This window comes from Mus caroli, unplaced genomic scaffold (assembly GCF_978045245.1).
Source record: "Mus caroli unplaced genomic scaffold, Mus_caroli_1 scaffold_6, whole genome shotgun sequence".
NCBI classification, from domain to species: Eukaryota; Metazoa; Chordata; class Mammalia; order Rodentia; family Muridae; genus Mus; species Mus caroli.
The window spans coordinates 54,671,478-54,691,858 of NW_028227261.1; the positions used below are offsets into that span (position 1 = coordinate 54,671,478).

General features: G+C 44.1%; 1 protein-coding gene across 1 annotated transcript in view; it reads right to left on the bottom strand.

Moving 5' to 3' along the window:
- The window catches only part of Raver2 (ribonucleoprotein, PTB binding 2), an 82,558-nt gene extending 79,765 nt beyond the window's left edge, over nt 1–2,793 (bottom strand). The window contains exon 1 of the mRNA XM_021161577.3: nt 2,478–2,793. Within this exon, the coding sequence (XP_021017236.1) occupies nt 2,478–2,693 (216 nt within the window). The 5' untranslated portion in view covers nt 2,694–2,793. The remainder of the gene's footprint in view (nt 1–2,477) is intronic.
- Nucleotides 2,794–20,381: the final 17,588 nt, after the last annotated feature.

Here is a 20,381-nt window from a genome sequence, read left to right on the forward strand (position 1 = left end):
CTGTCTCGAAAACAAAAACAAAAACAAACAAACAAACAAAAAACACTTATTATCACACAAAAATAATCTATTGGACTTCCTTTTTGTTATTTTTTTGGAAGTTAACATACTTACGCCTAATTTACTTACCTATGTCACACTGCCATTTTTAGTTATAAACACAAACAGAAAACTGGCAAAGCTAATACAAGTATTGAGGACGAGGGGCTTGGGGGAAGGGGCAAAGAGCATGCTCCAACATGTGAGAGCGAAGGCTGGTGTGTTTAGATTTCAAAACTGTATCAGAACTATCAAAACAGTTTATTCTCCCCATTACTAGAGAAAAGATCGATGGCAGAATCAGTCAGGAGATATTTGCTTCGCCACTGACTGGCAGCTCTGTTTTGACTTTTGAGTGAATCTCTCCAGTTCTTTTAAGTGTGTATGTGTTTGGGGGGGGGGCACATAAGAATTGAGCTTGGTGCAAAATTTAAATGACTTTACTGAGACATCTTAGTTTAAATCAATTTTATTCGCTCATTTATGCAAATAAGCTAGCTACTTTTTACAGAAAAATCCTGAGATTTAGAGTAACTGAAAGTTTAAAACAGAGGGGGAAAAATGTCCCTACCCCCAAACAATCGCAGATGTGAGTCTCTGAAAGCCTTCTGTCAGCATTTAGATGAGGTAGGATTGAAATAGTTCCTAAGACCCTTGGGTTTCTTTTCCACCTCTTTTGGGAACAGACATGCAAACGCTAACAGTGAAGCAAGAACACACAGAACAGCCTTGAATTTGCATTAAGTGTTTTTAGACTTCAGGGACGGAAATGTTACAACAGAAATAGCTGACATTCCGCAGAGGAAATCCAGACACTTCTCCATCTTCTGCTAGCTTGTCTATCACAGAGGCGGTACTTCTTTAATTTGTTCTGTAGATACCATCTGCTTCTCCCAAGCCCCCCTCTCCCTGAGCTCCACGGAGACCTTCCCCATTCAGGAGCTGGAAGGCTGTTTTTCCAGTGTAGAGGACCTTCAGGTGGCAACCCAAAAACACCACCTGGCAGAGGGAAGTAGGCTCTGTGGCACCTCTTAAGTTGAATGGTGAGATGCCACCACCTAAATACCTTATGAGGTTGTAGGCTTATGTTTATTATAGCTACAGAAAGTCTACCAATGGTAATGAGGTAGGCATTATCATATTCTGTAAGTCACAGAGAACATGCAACTGTCACTAGCCAGTCCTCTTGCACCTCTGTATGAACTCTGTATGAGGAATTTCATAACAGAATACGGTGGATTTATGAAATTCCTTCCGTGGTCCGACCTATCAAGGCAGATCTAGTTTACACCAAATACCTATACATGAAACGTACAAGCATCTTCAGGAAACCTGTAGGAAACCTAAAGGATGCTACATTGTTTCATGTTTTTAATAAAAAGCAAAAACAAATGCATGTGCATACTTGTGCACAAGAAAAGGCAGAAAGACAACATGGCCATAGTTCAGTTGGTAGAGTGTTGCATGCATTCATGAAGTCTTGGGAGTAATAAGCACACACTCTCTCATGCATGCAGGACTGTTGCGCTGAGCCTGTGGTACACACCTGAAATCCTAGCACATGGTAGGTGGAGAAAGGAGGATCAGAAATTCAAGGCCTGCCTGGGGATGCTTGGCACACTGTCTCAAAGAGAGGAGAGGAAAAGAGGGAAAGACAGAGAGAAAAAATGGGGAGGACTATGAATGAGAATGAATGACTATGAATCCCGGGGAAATCCTTCAAATTCTCTAGCGCTCCTACAATAAGATTTTAACTTTCGCAACCAGAAAAAAAAAAAAAAAAAGTTAAGTCGACTCGGGCTTTCTAATCCAAGAGCAACAGTTAATCTGGATTAAAGACGGCAAGCTGCTTAGCTTTAAACTCCGCGCAAGCACTGAGAAACAAATCCTGCCATACTTGGTTTAGCAGAAGGCTGCAAGACTGCCGGCGCAGTATCAGCCTCTGCTCTCTGCGGCCTTAACAAGCGGAGCAAAGTTGTTTCATACAAACTTGGTCAAGTGCTTCTGCAGAAGAATTCGCCCAGCTTTCCCGTGACCCCGCCCCCGTGGCAATCCAAGTCCCCAACACCCTACGCGGGACCCCTTCCCTTCTCGAGGGGCTCTGGAAGCCAGCCCCCCTAAATCTGAGCTCCTCAGCTCCCCACCACGCGCCTTCACCTTCAACACCGCCTTGGGCTGGAGGGAACACAAAGTACAGACCAGACGTGGCAGCAGCCGCCCCAGAACCCCCTGACCTTGCACGAGCCGCTCCGCCTTGCCCAGCCTCAGTTTCCCAACACGCTGCTCTCGCTGGCTGCAGAAGGGCTTCGTCGAGGCAAAGGGCTCTGGGCTCGGTGCGCATACCTTCCTTCTCTCCTAGGTGCCAGGACCAGTACGGTCTCCTCCGGTTTTGCGGTGTCCCCAAGCCCGCCCCGGTCACCCCGGCCCGGTGCCCATACCTGGGAGCTGCTGTCCTGGGGCAGGTTTTTCACTAGGATTTTCCGCCGGTTGCTCAGCTCCCGTCGCATCCGCTGCAGCCGTGCAGCCACCTCCTGGGGGTGCAGCGCAGCCACCTCCCCCGGGCGCAGCGCGGGCTCCGCGGCCTCCCCCGCCGTCCCAGCAGAGGGTCCGGATCCCGAGCCCGCGCCCCCCGCGCCGCCTCCCCGCGCCGCCATCTTCCCGGCGCCCCGCTGCAGACTCGGAGAGGCCGGAGCGAAGCGGGAGAGAAAGCGGAGAGGCCGCGCGGGGGCGAGGCGGGCCGGACGCGGAGCAAGGGCGCGCGGGCGGGGGAGGCGCCGCAGCCGCCGACGCGGGAGGGGCGGAGCCCGGAGACACGCCCTATCCAGCCACGCCCCCGATGCTCCGCCCCCTCCCCCCGCAGGACACCTGCGGAATCTAGGACGCGGTAACAAGGTGGGACTCGAACCCCTACCAACACTACCCCTAGCTCGCCGCGCTCGGCCTCGCCTCTCAAACCCGAGGGCCTCAGGCGCCACTGCGCAGGCCAGAGAACTGGCCTCAATTCTGATACATCAAGAAGTGCACATTTGGCAAAGTTTAAGTTTTCGATGAAAAATAACATATGAGATTTATCTAAAAATATTCTGGGGGAAGGTTTGGTATTATTTAGTAAGACCTGAGCATAACAAATTTTCCTGGTTGTGTATAAGAAATCATTATCTTTCATCGGTCCCTTTGCGGCCTAAGATGACAACCTGGCTAGTTGTATTTGCAACACAAATCAAAGCTGAAACAAAGACTAGAACAGCTTTGGCAGAAGGCAGGGGAATAAGTTCCTTGATTATTTGAATTGAAACTTGGAAGGAGACATACTGTGGAAAGATATACCTAGTTAAAGTGAGATCTACAAAATATAATAAATACCCTTCGACTCTCACCAGCTGTAATGACCATTAGTAAATAGGAACATTCACCTTACTTAAGTGTGCCCCATGAAAATGCACACACACACACACACACACACACACAAAAGCCTGTTTGATACCTGTTTAACCCAGCAAGTGATCTGTTAAAGGAAAATGCTTTAAATGTCATGAAAGGGCTGGAGAGATGGTGTATCCCTTTAGGGCACTTGCTGCTCTTGCAGAGGACCACAGTACTATTCCCAGTACCCAAGTCAGATGGCTCACAACTACCTGTAACTCTGCCTCCAGGGGGTCCAATGCACTTTTCTGACTTTCAGAGAAATACACACACACACACACACACACATTAAATGAATAAAATCATGAACTCAGTACTGAGCAGGTGACACCCACATATTTCTAAGTATGTTACAGTGCTTCCCTTAAAAAAAAAATCCAATTAGGCAAAGCTTATTTTGTTCACATTACACATGAAGAAGTGGAAGCTGGTCTGGTTAGGCTCAATGTTCTAAATATTATAAAAATAAGTCATCTGTAATCACTCTACCCCAAAATTACGGTTAATAGTCCTCAGACTGTTCTAGAATACTTACATCACTAACATGAGTGAGGGCGGTACCCGGGTATTTACAACCCTATTCCCATAGACACAGAGAGAAGATCCAATAGGCCTGTTACAGTCTGTACCCACAGTGGAATATTGTTCAGCTATAACAGGAAGGCGAAGGCTGCCAAAAGGTAGGTGAACCTCCAGATCATTAGGTGAAAGAAGATAAAGACGACAGGCACTCCCTGTGTGATTCTTCTCATCAGGTGAATCCACAGAGCAAAACCAAGAGTTTGGCAAGGGCTGAGCAGAGCAGGCCATGGAATGCAATGGCTCCACTGGCTCACATGTCCCTGTGAAGCAATAGAAACGTTCTGGGACTATAGAGAGGTGACGGTTGGCAAAAGCTATAAATGTACCCAGTACTGCTGCAGGTTGTTTTTTAACTGATAATGTGAAGTACAACTTACAAACATGTCAGTTTATTTTTTTTCCTGTTGCTCTGATTTAAAAACAAAACAAAACAAAATCTCCAACCAAAGCAAATTAAGGGGGAAGAGGCTTATTTCAGTCCACCATTTAAGGACAGGGTCACCCTAGCAGAGAGGTCAAAGTAACAGAAGCCTGAAGCAACTGCTCACAAGACATCCACAAGCAGAAGCAGAGAACAGTGAGTGCACGGTCTCAGCTCTCTCTCTCTCTCCACTTCAGGATCCCAGCCAGGGAGTGGGAATTCCACAGGGCAAGGGTGCCTGGTTAGTTAGTACTTCTGTTGACTTGACACAAGCTGGAGTCATCTGGAAAGAGAGAACCTTGATTGAGGAATTGCCTCCATCAGATTAACCCATAAGCAAGTCTGTGGGGCATTTTTTTTTCTGGATGAATGATCATTTTTATTTTAAACTTTATACTTTTGAATTTAAAATTTCATGCATCTTAAACCTAAATGATGCATGGTTTTATAGACCTGAAGGACTTTGAAAGGGATAGTCTTCAAAGTGGGCCAGAACCAAGAATAGCCTCAACAAGTGCTATGTACCCAGACTCACTCATTAAGGTTCAGAACGTATATTTACCCAAATGAGCACCGTCTCCTTGACAAACATCTATTAAAGGCCTGCTAAGTTCTAAACAATAGATATATAAAGACACTGAGAGTTCAGAAATAATACAATAAGCATCCTGACTGATAAGGGCCAGGCCTCACTGGGAGAGAATCATATAATGATTATAATTAAGTGCCGCTAATGAGTTTGCAAGCAGAACTCCATGGTAGCCTTGAGAAGCAGTGATCTGAGTGACGTCAGCGATGCTGAATTTGCTTGAGGTCTTTCCCCAGCGGCTGCTAAGTTATTGACTTCAAAATCTACAGCAAATTATTCTAAATGAACTGTTGTTTGAAGTCAAGCCTGGCAAATAAATCAGCTCTCTCTGTCTCTGTCTCTGTCTCTGTCTCTGTCTCTGTCTCTCTCTCTCTCTCTCTCTCTCTTCCTCCCTCCCTCCCTTCCTGCTGTGATGACAGTTATTCAGGTTTCAGATCAACAATCCTTTCTTGTTACTCTTATTCAACTGTTTTCAGAGAATTTGGAAAAAGTAACCGTCCACTGATTACACATTTTAAAATGGAATTGGCAGAGAGAGAAAGAGACAGAGACAGAGACAGAGACAGAGACAGAGACAGAGACAGAGAGAAGGGGGGACTGAAGCTACGGAGTCTTGGAAATTCCAGTCTTTATGATTCCGAAGAGGTCCTTTCACCATAGGGTTTAGAGCTGACTCTAAATTGTAGCTTCTACAGAAAAATAAGGAGCACGCTAATCTGAACTCTTCATGGAGTGTAATTATCAAGCTGCAATGGATTACCAATATCCATGGGTCATTATCACGGTCTACATAATTACCTTGGGCTTAAAATAGGAGCTATGTGTTCACTTCAGCCTCCTTTTTTTTTTTTTTATGGGTGATTGAGTTGCTTGTTTTTAAAGATTTGCAATTGGGGAAAAATCTCAAAGAGGTATAATAAGCCTTACTACTTCTAATAAAAACAACCTCTTGTATCCAAACATTATAATTATATATCATTATAATATAGATTAAAATTAGTTAAATAGGACTGGGGAAGTTGCTTAGTTGGTAGAGGGCTTATTTAGCATGCAGAAGCCCTAGGTACCATCACCAGTACTGTATAAACCAGGGGTGGAGGCACACAGCGACAAACACAGCACTCAGGAGGAGATTACAAGTTGAAGATTATCTTTGACTCCATGGTGAGTTTGAGGCCATTGTGAGAACACAGTATTCGACTGCAAGGGGGATGGTAGGAAATTCAAAAAGAGAGAGGGAAAAAAAACCCAAGAGAAAGGGAGAAGTTGAGTGTGTTCATTATAAGAGCATTACATTTGACTATTCCACACTACGGAGCAGCTATCCAATGTACCAGACGTAGCCCTGGACAGGGCACTTGGTTTGATTTTTATTCAAAAGTGAATCTCTCCCTAAAGTAATTACATCTCAGGAATTTCTAGCTTTGCTTGGTTAATACTTTTAATAAAGTGCTCAGTGGCTCCGGCTCCGGCTCTGGCTCCGGCTTGATTTTTGACTTGGAGAAATCGTCCTGAGAAGTCAGGTCTTCTCACACAAGAAGTTTGTGTGTGAGATGAGGTTAGTCCTGGGACAGAACATACAGAGCATTAAAGGTATCCGTAGCACCAAGGTGTGGCGTTTACAGTTCCAGCTGTTAGAGGCTGATTCCATTTTAAGTGAACAGCTTGGCGAGTCCAGGGGGAACTGGAATGGGGAATGTAGTGACTTTCTGGCAGAGAAATGGCCCAATAAGTTTAGCTTGTTGAAAAACAACTCTGAAAGCAATGGAGGAAATGAGTGCATTGTATGCTAGAAATCTTGTAAGACAGAGGGAAAAGATTTCCCTGGAAGTTCCGACTGAGAAGAATAAGCCGGAGAGCCATGAATGCTGACACTTTATGTAGGTTATCCGAGCCTTTATTCTCTCCTTTTAATGTGATAGTGTTTGAACCCTATAACTGACTTGCCATAGAGCTAAAATGTACCTTTTTGCCAATGAGGAATGCCAGACAGGGAAAGCTGAATACATTTTCAAGGACACAGCAGGTGGGCCACCAAGTTCCAATGTAAAATCATCTACTTTTAGGACTCAGATATATCATAGTGTGAAGCTGTAGCCACAGAAAGAGTTGAGTATGTCTGAGTTTCCTGAGATAGGCACGATAGTGTTAAGTCCTATAGATGCAAGAGAGGCAGGATCCAAGTCCAGTGATCTCAGTGCAATTTTGTGTAACTGGAAGAGCTACTTAAAGCATGAGAAAAAGCCAGATGTGGTAGTGCATCTGTCACCCCAGCATTTGGGCTGCTAAGAGGTTTCTTGTTTTTTTTTTAAAACTAAATTTATTTATTTCAGTGTGTGTGTGTGTGTGTGTGTGTGTGTGTGTATTTGGATGCCACAGAATACATGTAGAGATCAGAGGACAACTTGTAAAAAGCCAGTTCTCTCCTTCTACCCTGTAGGACTCAGGAATTGAACTCAGGCCGCCAAGCTTGGCACCAAGCACCTTTACCCACTATACAATCATGGACCGTGAGAGAATATTTAAATGTGCTAAATCTCAGCCACTTTGTCTCTAAGCACACAGAAGTCAGTTACTGAAGGCCACTGGGAAGATTTGCTGAGGGAATCTGCACAAATACACTTAGCAGAGGGCCAGGCTCAAGGGCCACATAAATATTAATAATGCTAAGGAATGTCTTTTATTAAACTCATGGTAACATACTCAGTTGTTGGCAGAGAATGGCATTACTGATTTAATGTGAGATGGGAAGGATGCCACAAGAAAAAGAAGACTCAGCTCAGATAGCAAAGACTCCAAGCTCAACTTAGGCATCTGAGTTTCGGCTAACCCTGGATACAGGATATGCTCTTGCAGAAGACAGTCTAGAAGGTGTGGGCTGAAACAATTATACTCGAAGATTACTAAGGCTGAGGTCATGCTTTGAAAAAGAAGTTTAAGAAGAAACAGAACTTCGTTGAATAACCCAAGGTCCAGAGGGATAGGGAGCCCAAAGTGTTGTGCTGTTTACAGGCTCTGTTTGCACCCTGTGAGCCCATCTCCTGAGACAGAGCAGGTGAAAGTGGAAAGACACCAGACAAAAGTAATTGAGCTACATCATGCGTTGAACCAGTGTTCTGCTTGCCTTCCCCAGACAGAATCTTTACAGAGTTGAGAGTCGTCTTGGATCACTGACTGAACCAGTTTTCAGTTGAACTCTGTCCTCCTGGCCCGCATCCCTTTTGTGGCTCACAATCAGAGCAACTATGATGGCCTACCAGAGAGACCCTCACAAGGCTGGGCTCAATTATATTCTTCTGTGGCAGGCTAGAGGGCTCACAGGCTTCTGAGACCCCACTTCTCCATCAAGACATATAAATTGCTTAACAGTTGCTAGGAGAAGGAGGCCTCTAAAGAGGTGTAGCCCGTGAAAGGTTGCCTGACTTCCCGTAGGTCACCCTTCACCCCTGCTTCTGTAAATAACACCAATTAAACGGCTCCAGTCGCCAAATCAGAACTGCATGCCTCCATCTTCTCTGAGGTGAATTGTCTCTCCAGGAAACCTCACTGCAAAATTAGCACTTGCTGCTCGCCTGCATCCCAGGTCACATCAGCTAGGAAAATAAATAGGGAAATAAATGCAAACACTCAGAAAAAAAGAAAAAAGATCCCACAAGAACTGTGAAAATGTGGCTTCAGAGAAGCCAGTGAAGCAAATTATCTCTACATTTTGGCCCTGGTCTTCCTTGAGACACACCCCAAAGTGTGTGTGTTTGGGGGTGGGGGAGGGCGAGGGCAGAATGGGGGCTGGTTTTGAACTTTTCAGTTCTTTACCTACCCAGCCTCTCAAGGGCTGGGACTACTTTGTCCCATGGTGTGTGCCACCATGCCTGGCTCTGACCATTCTTTTAAATAGGGCATTCTTTTAAATCTTTTCCTTCAGACTCACTAATGTCAATTGTAACATTAAACCAGTTAACTAAACCCACACATGAAAATAGAGGTGAGATGTATACAAGCCCTTGCCATATATATATATATATATATATATTTATACATATATACACACACACATATATGTATATATATCTGACATGCAATAACTGTATATATTTATAAGGACAGTGTAATGGCTCGACACCTGTAAATATGATATAAGAATCCAATCATACCAATTCTTTGTGGCGAGAACACTGTTTTGAGGTATGCAATCCATTATTGTTAAGTAGTTACTCTACTGTGCATTGGAGCGCTGAAATCTAAATATCCTATCCAATTGAGTGTCCTTGCTTATTACCCATCATGCTTCCTGGCAGCCTCCCATTCCACTGCGCATCTGGCCTTGTAACCTTGGCTTCTTTTCTTTCTGCTTCCGCGTACTTCCATCTGCTTGTGGAAGTGTTACTCAGATCTCTGTCCAAGAGAGCATGCTCTATGAAGTGTTGTTGGCTAGCAACCTCTGACCAGCAGCAATCCTGCAGATCTGCACATTCATACTCAGACTGTTCTCTCCCCACCCCACCCACTCTGTTCCCAGCAACGTCTGAATACAGTGCACAGGGCATTTCTGCCAGAAACAATGTTCCTCTAATGGGCAATCTTTGCCAATTGCCCAGCCAAGGTTTTCTCAGAGTGCCATGCAGCCTAGACTCTTCCTCCCCTCCCTCTCTTCCCCCCTTCCCTCTCCTATTCTTTCCCCCTCCCCTCCCCTCTCCTCTTACAGCTTCTGATGTGGTTTGTGGTGTGCCTTCCTCCTCCACCTACTGTCTTCCTCTTTGCCTTCACCCACGCTTTCCTCATAACATCTTTTACGCATCTGATTTGGGATAGATGTCCACTACTCAGAGGCTACAAACTGACACCATTGGGGAAAAACAACAACAAAAGCACAGCAAAACAAACAAACGAACGAACACCCCAAAACAACAGGAGAATAAAACTAGGTAGTAAAGCTAGATGTGCAATCATCAGATTCCACAGTGGGGAAAAGGTCCTGGGCATGAGGCTGGCACACTGCTGCCGCTGCTGATTTAACTGCTGGGAACTGATAGCAGCCTGGAAGGCATTTGGAAAGCGTGACTGCTGTTGCAGAGAATTGGGGTTCAGATCCCAACACCGACATGGTGGCTCACAACTCTCTCTAGCTCTAGTTCTAGAACATCCAATGCCCTCTTCTGGCCTCTGTAGGTTCCTGCACACTCATGGTGCGCATAAATGCACACAAGCGTGTACCTATACACAGAACATTTTTAAAAGTAGATAAATGCTCTTTTGGGGGTCGTGGAATGGCTGAGTTGTTAAGTGTTCTTGCCGCTCTTCCAGAGAACCCAAGTTTGGTTCCTAGCACCCACATCACGTGGTTCACAACCCCCTGTAACTCCAGTTCCTGTGAACTGCCATATGCCTCTTCTAGCCCCTGTGGGAGCCCACACACATGGCCTACATTCGCATGGACATATACACATGAATAAAAAATAAAGTAAAATATTCTTTAAAAGAATACTTAGATTGGCTTTTCAATGGTGTGTGTGTGTGTGTGTGTGTGTGTGTGTGTGTGTGTGTTATATCCCTGTGTATACGCATGTGAGCACGTTTGTAAACATGCATGTGGGAGACCAGATGTTGATGTTGGATAGCTTCTTCACATACTTTTTTCTAGCTTGTGTTTTGAAACAGGGTCTCGCTGTTTCTGGAGCTTACTGATCTGATAAGACTGACCGGCCAGGGAGAGCCAGGAATCCTGATGTGTCTACCTCTCCAAAGCTGGAATCAAGGGTTCGTGCCAGCTTTTCACAGGGTGCTGATGAGCAGTGCTGAGATCCCCATGCCTACATGACCAACACTTAGCCTATTGAGCCATCTACCCAGCCCCTACTTTTATTTTTTAAAGATTTATTTTTGTATTATGAGTAAGTATACCAGACTCATGCATGCCATGACTTGTCATCATGGAGGCCATAAAGGGACTTTGGATTTCTTGAGACTGAATTTGAGGCATGTGTGAGGATGTGGTACCAGACTCAGGTCCTCTGTAAGAGAGGCAAGTGTTCTTCACTGCTAAACCATCCCTCTAGCCCCACCCCCTTATTTCAGTGCTGGGAACCAAACTCTTGTTAGACATGTGCTCCGCCTCTGAGTCACATTCCCAGTTTTACATCAAAGTTCTGCAATGCAAATCCCTACAGAGGGATGAGGAAGAGGGATGGCAAAATAACAAAAAGAAAGTGCAGTAGACAGAGAGCCCAGTTATTCTGCAGCATCTTCTGGGATTACAGGATTTACCATTGTTTTGAGTATACCACCACATTCTCCCTAGAGATGGGGTGAAATTAACTGTATTGAGCCTCCCCTGTGCCCAGGAGATTGATGGTGTATGATGGGTGAAGGAAAATTCTGGAGCTGTTATGGTAGATGACAAAGAAGAAATCTCTAATAGATTCCACAGACAATGTCAGCCCACCAGAGGCTCATGTTCTTGCAGAAGATAGGCCAATTCTCCAAAGCCAATTAAGAAGAGCTGGTGAGAGGAGCCACAGTGGTGGCTCTCCCTGTGGGCCAGGAATGGCATGGTCACAGAGCAAGAGGGATGACAAGACCCACAAATGATAGAGGCAATGCTTAACACTCAAAAGCTGAGCACATTACTGTAACTACCAAGAGATATAGAGATGGTTAATAGAATCTGGTGTTCCCAGGGGATAGAAGGGCAGATACTGAGTGAACACATCATTTAACACCTGTAACCAGAAACAAGCCGGAGTGAGAAGCAGGAGAAAGAAGGTGGTCCCTCAATAAAGCCAAGGACTCATTGTTCAGTTTCTGCATCTGAGGACACAGACCCAGGAGGCAGTGACTAAGCAATGACCACGCCCAGAAAACAAAGACTCCTGCAACGTCATGGCAAGTATTAATAGTCAAAAGCCTCATTCTTATACCAAAAGAGTGTTCATCAAGAACCGCTCACAGTAAGTGAGAGCATTTGGACAACTGTCTAAACTGATATTGATACCTGAAGACTTAAGATATGCTCCTGGTCCTCTGTTAGGGTTGGGATTTGGACCTATAAGATGCACAGTTTGACTAACGTCCAATTTACAGAGGCCTTGCTGTCCAGGAGTCCAGCTGGTCACCATTACATCCATCCTTCGTGAGAAAAGGATTGACTCTCATGGCTTGAGTCGTATAGATCTTCAGCTAGCACAGTAAGAAGAATCTGTCTGTGAAGGCTAACTATCACTTCCTGAACAAAAACAGTGACTAAAAAAAATAGTATCTCATCCCAGAAATGATGTCAGACGCTGTCACTGTGGTGGTTAACTCATGATTAGCTTTGTTGGGTTGCAGCACCCAGACACTCAGTTAAATGTTATTCTGGTGTTTCTATGAAGGCACTTTAGTGTGACTTTTATGTAAGCAGGGACATTTTAGTAAGGCAGACTGCCCTGCACAATGTGGTAGCCTCATCCAATCAGCTGAAAGCTTGAACAGAACGGAAAGCCCGTTTCCCCCAGGCAGAAGGATGCCTATAGATTCCTAGCATCCTCTGCAATGTCTGCTCCTCCTGGCTCACCAGCAGACTGTCTTTGCACTCGACCTAGTCTCTAGCCTCCCTCTCTCCTCATCGGATTTTGCACTTACCAAATTTCCATAGCCTTATGAGTTAAAGCCAAATCTTTAAAACCCATCTCTATCTCGGTCTCTCTCTGTTCTCTCCACCTCTCCCTCCCATCCCTCCCCCCATGGTTTGTTTCTCTGAGAAACCCTAACCAAAACATCCACCATTAAAGATCTTAAGGTTGCTTGGATGGAGTTCCTGCCCCATCTCTGCTGAAGTCACCAATCTGTCAGATGGATTCCAGAGACTGACAATAGGTTTCTATGAACCCAACCAAGTAGTAGCTCCACTCCAGTCATAATTGTGACAGAAATGATCGTGATGGGAGAAATCTATTTTCACCCTGAAATATTACATAGTAATTGGTTTGGGAATTACCTTATCTTTTATTTGGGGTGAGGAGAATTTGTAATCACACAGAACAGAGAACAAAACTCACAGCTTTGAACTCTGGGCTTTACTATTCTTTAAAAGTGTTGGATTTTTTTCAATATTTATTTATTTATTTTTATGGTTTTATTGTTTTAATGTGCATGTTTGGCAGTCAAAGGACAACTTGCAGAAGTTGATTCTCTTCTTCCACCATGTGGGATTGAACTCAGGTTGTCGATCTTGGCAGCAAGTGTCCATACCTGCTGAGACATCTTGCCAGCCAGCCTCATGGTAATCCTTTATTCTTAGTCATAATATAGCTTGAAGATCCCTATCATTCTACTGGTCCAACACACAGTGATATGGCATTGATTTGGGAGGTCTAGAGAGGGTTTCTTAATACCAGATGTCATAGGAGGCCACATGAGCTCCAGAGAGTGGAAGGTCAAACCTGCATGGACTCCAGGACCTGCCACTTCCGTCAAGTTTTAAAATTTTCAGTGACTAGGGCAAGGCCAGGACACCTTCAGAGTTAAAGGCAATTTGTCCCATCTAGTACCTGCTAGTAGGAACAGGGGAGCAGGTGATCTAGTGAGCATTTCTGTTTGGAGAATACCCCACCGACCAACCACACTCAGCACTGTTATAGATGCAATTTTATCCTGGAGACAGTCAGCCCTGAGTAGGAACTGCAGAACTAGCACTCCAAGGAGCCAGGCTGCAGCCCCAACACTGCAGCCCTGATCATAAAGAGGTTAGCAATAGAAGCATGGCTGGACATAGAAATAAATATGAAGCATGAGGATTGTTTGTCTGTTTGTCTGGGTTGTTGTTGCTGTTTGTCTTACACACCAATACCCACCAGCCTTCTACTTTGGGAAAGCACAGAAACTCCAAATCGTCAAAATCATGAAACCTTGATATTAACAGTCTGTCATCAGAATGGCCATGATGACAGAGATGGCATTGTCTTGTGGGTTCTGTATATATGAATAACCCACCTCAGGTTCATCTCTGCCAATCTATCAGTGCTAGAAACTGGTATGGAGACCTGAAAGAAGACATCCCTCAAAGGCACACAAAGTGATTTGTTGCTATTAAGTTCTGTCCTGGAAAGGTTGATGGCTCATTTTACAGACTTATACATTTATTCCAGGAGTGGATTTTTTTTCTACATGCCCTTCCTCCAGGGTTTATAGAATGCTTGGTTCATGGATACTGCATGCATACAGCATGGCCTTGGACCCAGTTCCCATTTAAAGTGAAGGAAATTTAAGAGAGGGCTCTTGACTGCAGCTCTCCCCAACCCCTCACCATCCCATAGAAGCCAGCATAACAAAGTATTGGGATGGATTATTGAAGAAAACTGAAATGCCAGCTCAAAGGCAATCCCCCCAAGGACAGGGTGACACCACTTAGGGGTATTGCAAATACATGAGATCAGAGACCTCTATGTGGCTCTGGTTTTCCAAGTGAAAGAAGACATAACTACAAAAGCCAAGAGCAGAGCAGCCATGCTTCACTTATAACTCCCAAGACCCCAAACTTTTTGCTTCTTGTACCCAAACTCTGAGCTCAGGGAGATTGGGGTCCTTATTCCCAAAGGAGCATGGTTGGGTCTGATGACAAATGTTGTACTTATGAGTTATGGCTATCGCCTGAGTATTTTGGGTTCTTTGTATACATTGATATGTGGGAAAGTTGTTATCTAAGCCAGAACAATATATCCAGAGTGGCAGGAAAAAGCAGGGTTGTATTTATACATTATGATAAGCTGGGCATCTTGGTTCATCATGGTCTAGTTATGTCCATGAGAAGATATTGAGGAGGTATGGTTGCCAAGGAATCAGATTCTCTCAGAAGTGAAGGGTTGGGTCATACTAGCATGTAGGCCACCAGGGTCAGTTGAGGTGATAATGGAGAGGGAGAGGAATGGAGAATGGGCAGTGGAGAAAGGAGACAATGATTTCCAACTATGGTTGTGAGGTCAGCTATAGCCTTCTCTATCCTATGAACCTCCTTCAAAATGTCCTTTCAGAAAGAGAGGCTCCATGGGGGAGCTGTTCCCTAACAGGTGCCAGGGAAATACATCCGTGGAACACAAGACAAGACCGCATAGGTCTTTGGATGTGCCACTCAGATCTCCTATTCAAAGGTCCTGCTGTCTGAGCATGCCTGGCTATTTCTTATTCTGACCTGTTACAGAAGCCATGCATAACCATGCTGTGATCAGCCAATGACTTGAGCAGGGAAGGACCTAGAGTCAGTTCATTCCTCCTAGTGTTTGGATGCTCTTCGCCACTGCAGAAGTCATTGGGCTTGCTGTGCTTGTGTCTATATACCAGGTCCCTCCTCTTTTCTTTTCTCCTTCCTGAAGGTCAGTACTGTACTGTGTGTCTCCTTCTATTCTCCCTTGTTGTCACAGGCATTCCTTTCTATGAATTTCTTACCCCTCAGTCTTTAGTTGGCATCTTTCTCCCTGAAGGGTTGAACAGAGAGAAACCATCTTTCAAATTTTGACATTGACATTTTGGTGATTGTTGACCCATACTCATTCTCCATTTGTTCTACTGCCTCAATTTCCATCAGCTTTAATTAGCATTGAGACGCTGGTACACTTCCTGACCATGTGACTCAATACTGAAGCACAGCACCCAAGTACACATTCTAGATCTATTAGCTGAGTCCCAGTGGCAGTCTCATCATTAATTGGTAGTGAATTATAGTCCTTGGCCAACGGTAGCATTTGAAGCCAGACTACCAAGCGACAACTATCATCAATGCATAAATTACCTAGGCAATTAAAGAGACATACTAAACTTCTTGTGTTAGAGTTTCTCATTGCCATGACTAAATACCCAACAGAGATAACTTAAAGGGGGAGTTACTCACCTGACTCATAGTTCCAGTCCACAGATCTTATCTCCAGTGATTCTCAGACCACTGTGAAGCATAACATCATGACAGGCTACCTAAGCTCATGGTTCGTAGAAAGCAGAAGGTGACTGAGAGGACAAGATATTTGCCACCAAGGACATGTCCCCAATGCCCTCCAGGTAGGTCTCACCTCCTAAAGTTGTCAGAGATCCCACAGTAGCCCAGGTAGCTGTGGACCAATCCCTCATGAGCCTTTGAGAACACTTCACGTTCAAACCATAACATTTGACATTGGCCCTCAAAAGGTTTATGCCCATCTTACAGTGGAGGATGTGTTTAGTCTAAGAGTCCCCAAAGCCTTAATAGTTCCGGCATTGCTCAAAAGTCCTGGCTCAACGTCTCCTCTGAGACAAACTCTTAGCTGTGAGCTCCTGTAAAGTAAAAAGCTAAATGTTCCCCAAAGCAGTAGAATAAACATTTTTTATTTGAAAAAGGAGGACTCAGTAGGGGCAGGGTGGTAGAAAGGAAGTTTAAATGAAAGCAAGCCTCAAATCCATCAAAGCAAACATTAACTTCTGCAGCTCTGTGTCCAGCACTGGCTCCATATGGTGTACTGTGACTGCCAGAGCACTTGGGTAACCTTGCTGGTGGCATCCTCCTGGACCTTTCTGTTGGGCTGGCTCTGCTTGCCCCCTTGCAGCTTTCTTCCTAAGATATTCCATGGTCTTGGCATCTCCAACTTCCTTGGCTCGATGCTGAAGTTAAGGCTGTGCCCTCGAAGCTTCATACATCACCCTCAGGGACAGCCTGGAGGGACCCAGACCCTGTCATACATTTCTGAACCTCCCTTTTGAAATCTGACAAAGCCTCTGTGTCCCTGGTTTTGTATAATCCCAAGAACTGTCACCAGCTTCAGTAGCAGCAGCCCCCTCACCCTCCCAGGTCACAGCCACACTGGTTTCCACATGTCTGGGCAGCTGAGAATGGCAAAGAAAATCCTGGTAACCCAACTTCTTCCTAGGTGGCAGATGTGTGGAAGAAGGGTGCTTAGTGCTGTTTTCCTCTTTACAGAAGGGCTTTCATATGAATTTTTCACACATTTGAACGCTGATGGGTGTCCCTGAGATGTTTCTTTTTCTCCTGATGAAAATTCCTTGGCTTCCTTTTAATGGCCTTTGTCTCTTTAACAGTCATATCTTTTTTTTTTTTTTTTACAAGGTCTCTTGTGTGGCCCAGGCTGACCTGGAACTCCTTATGCAGCTGAGGATGAACTTGAAATTCTGATCTTCTTGCCTTCCAATCCTGAGTGCTAGGATTAAAGGTATAGACCACACTATCCCAATTCAGTTGACTGGGGATTGACCCCAGGGCCTCACAGGTACTGAACAAGCACTCTTCTAGCAAAGTTATATCTACAGCCGTCCACTTGCACATTTTAAAAGTCTCTCTGAGATCCTGTTAGATGTCTCAGTGTGGAAAGGTGCTTGGCACCAAGTCTGATGACTTAAGTTCCATTCTGAGGACTCTCTTGATAGAAGGACTTTCACATGTGTATATGTGTATATGTGTGTATGTGTGTATGTGTGTATGTGTGTATGTGTGTATGTGTGTATGTGTGTATGTGTGTGTGTATGTGTGTATGTGTGTATGTGTGTATGTGTATGTGTGTATGTGTGTATGTGTGTATGTGTATATGTGTGTATGTGTATATATGTATATGTGTGTATGTGTGTATGTGTGTATGTGTATATGTGTATATGTGTGTATGTGTGTATGTGTGTATGTGTATATGTGTATGTGTGTGTGGTGTGTGTGTGTGTGTGTGTGTGAGAGAGAGAGAGAGAAAGACTATACTAACTCTTCTAGGTACTTCTCAATCCAGAAAGGTTAATACTCAAAATTAACCAAGCATTACTAAATTCCTTCTCTTAGGGAGATGTAAGTGATATCTGCTTCCCCCCACTCCCCGCCCAGTCCCAACGACAAACCAAGGTGAACTTCACCAAACTTCACGCTGGGAAGCTAGTGACTTTATCAAGCTTACTTACAGAACAATGTGTGCTGGGTTGTGGGTGACTCTAAAGCTGGAAGAACTATACCCAGAATTTGTGACGAGCCCTCCATGGCTGTGTAAATGTTGTCTACTCCTTTTGTCTTTTCCTACTTATATCTTCTAGCCCTTCCCAGAGAAGCCTAGGCTCTGTGTAATTAGGGAAGACTTTCATACAGCTGGTTGAGAAGGGTGGCTAGATACTCAGATGAGGGTTCTGTGACCGTGCCAGTCCCCTCCTTCCAAGAGAGAAAGTCAACAGTCAATAAATCCTAGCTGTGATGATCTTTGGCAAGCTTGTCCAGGCAAACTCAGAAAGATGACAGCGGTTTGGCTTAGAGGGAAATCCTGTTTCACTAACACACTGGGATGTGTGATATGGCTCAGTGGTAAGAGCTCTTGCTATGAACCCAAGTTTGGTTTCCAGGGCCCATGTTGTGCAGCTGACAACTGGCCTCAGGGTTAGCTATAGGCTCAGATACTTTCTTCTGGTTTCCATGGATACCTGAATATAAGTGGCCATACCTACACAGAGACTATAATGCTTAAAAATAAAATAAGTCTTTAAAATTAGCCAACAAACATCTTTCACAGATTCTACACTTATGTTCCCTCTGAGCCACCTTGGAGATGAGTTTTTAACTTAATCTTTCCTGTCTCTTACCAAATATATTGCTGGATCTATCATCCTAGGGTTCTCTCGTTAAATCTTGTAGACTCATTACCATCTTAGCTGCTCCCTCAGAAGGCATGCTCTTCCAACTGCCTCTGTTTTTAGCTAATTTTGCATTTCTTCATTCTTCTGTGTGCGTGTTCTCGACAGCTTTTCCCACTCCTTTGGTTTTAATATTTCATTACTTCTGCTTTCGTGCTCAGCTGACCATTTTATGGGCAGCAGTTTGATTTTATTCACCTGGTAACAGAAACCTAAGCTTTGAAGTTAGACGATTCGAGAATAGTTTTCACATGAGCACAAGTCTGTCTTTTGATACACTTTCAAGCTGCTGAACTTATTTCCAATATAGAAAAAGACTTCAAGGCTGAGCATGACAAAGAGGGCTTCGGTGAGTCAGGGTAATGTGAATTCCATGCATACTGTTGAAACTCTCCCAGGTGTCATAACCATAGGAACCTATATCTCCCAGGCAGATGCACACAGAAGAGAGTATAACTATTTCATCTGCGTTCATTCACAAAGCCCAACCAAGTTTCTGTTGGGTTGAGTCTAAGAGGCTGACCCAATATAAGCCTGTTATAATCAATCCCCAGTGAGCACCTTAAAGCACTAGATGCCGGACAGAGAGTAAGCCAGCTCTGCTGCATCCTCCTGCCTTCAGGCAAGATGTGCATAAACAATGCAGACAATACATACTGGACGACAAGTTGATAAACTCAGCCTAGAGTTTAACAGCAGGTAGTCAGGAATTGCTTGCTTTTTTTGTTTTTTTTTTGTTCTTGTTTGTTTTTGTTTGTTTGTTTGTTTGTTTTGTTTTGCTTTTGAGACTGGGTTTCTCTATATAGCCCTGTCTGTCTGTCTTGGAACTCACTCTATAGACCACACTGATCTCAAACTCAGAAATCTGCCTGCCTCTTCCTCCCAAGTGCTGAGATTAAATGCATGTGCCACCACTGCCCAGCAAGATTCCTTCTTTAAATATAGCAATCTTTTTGTTGTAGTAACTCAAATGCATTTTAGAGTAAGTATGATATAGAAGTTAAAATGCTAATTATGTGTAATTTTTACAGCAAGTGAAGATATACATTCCAACTATCTATTTCTTATAGAATGTCATGCAAATGGGCATTTTCTATTTTTATTGGGATAGAATTCATTTATTCAACATTTATCAATCTCAAAGCAGCACTTAGCAATTTTGTATCATCTATCACTTGAAAGTCAGCACAGACTCACAGCTCCTTTGACAAGCTCAATATCTTCTGATTGCTTTGGTCAGTTGCTTTTTTATTTTTAAAAAAAGTTTATTTTTGTGTATGTGCATGTGCCTACGTGAGTTTATACTCATCACATGTACACAGGGGCTTCTGAGGCTGGACAAGGATATCAAGTGACCTTGAACTGGAGTTACAGAGGGCTGTTGGCTTCCATATGAGTAATGGGAACTGAACTCCAGTGTTCTGCAAAAATTCTAAGCATTTTAAATCTCTGGCTCATCTCTCCAGTCCCAACTTTGAGTTTCTATTTTCTCTGGACTGGATTCTTATTGTTAACACTTATGTTCTAAAAACCTTTAGTTTTCTTTTAAATAACAAGATGTGTTGTGGTCTTCTTGCATTGCTGTCTTAGTTACTTTCTATTCTGTGACAAAGCACCATGACCGAGACGATTTATAAAATAAAGCTTAAACCTTGGGGCTCTCAGTTCTATAAGGTTAGAGTTCATGACCATCACATGGCTGAGAGCTCATATCTGATC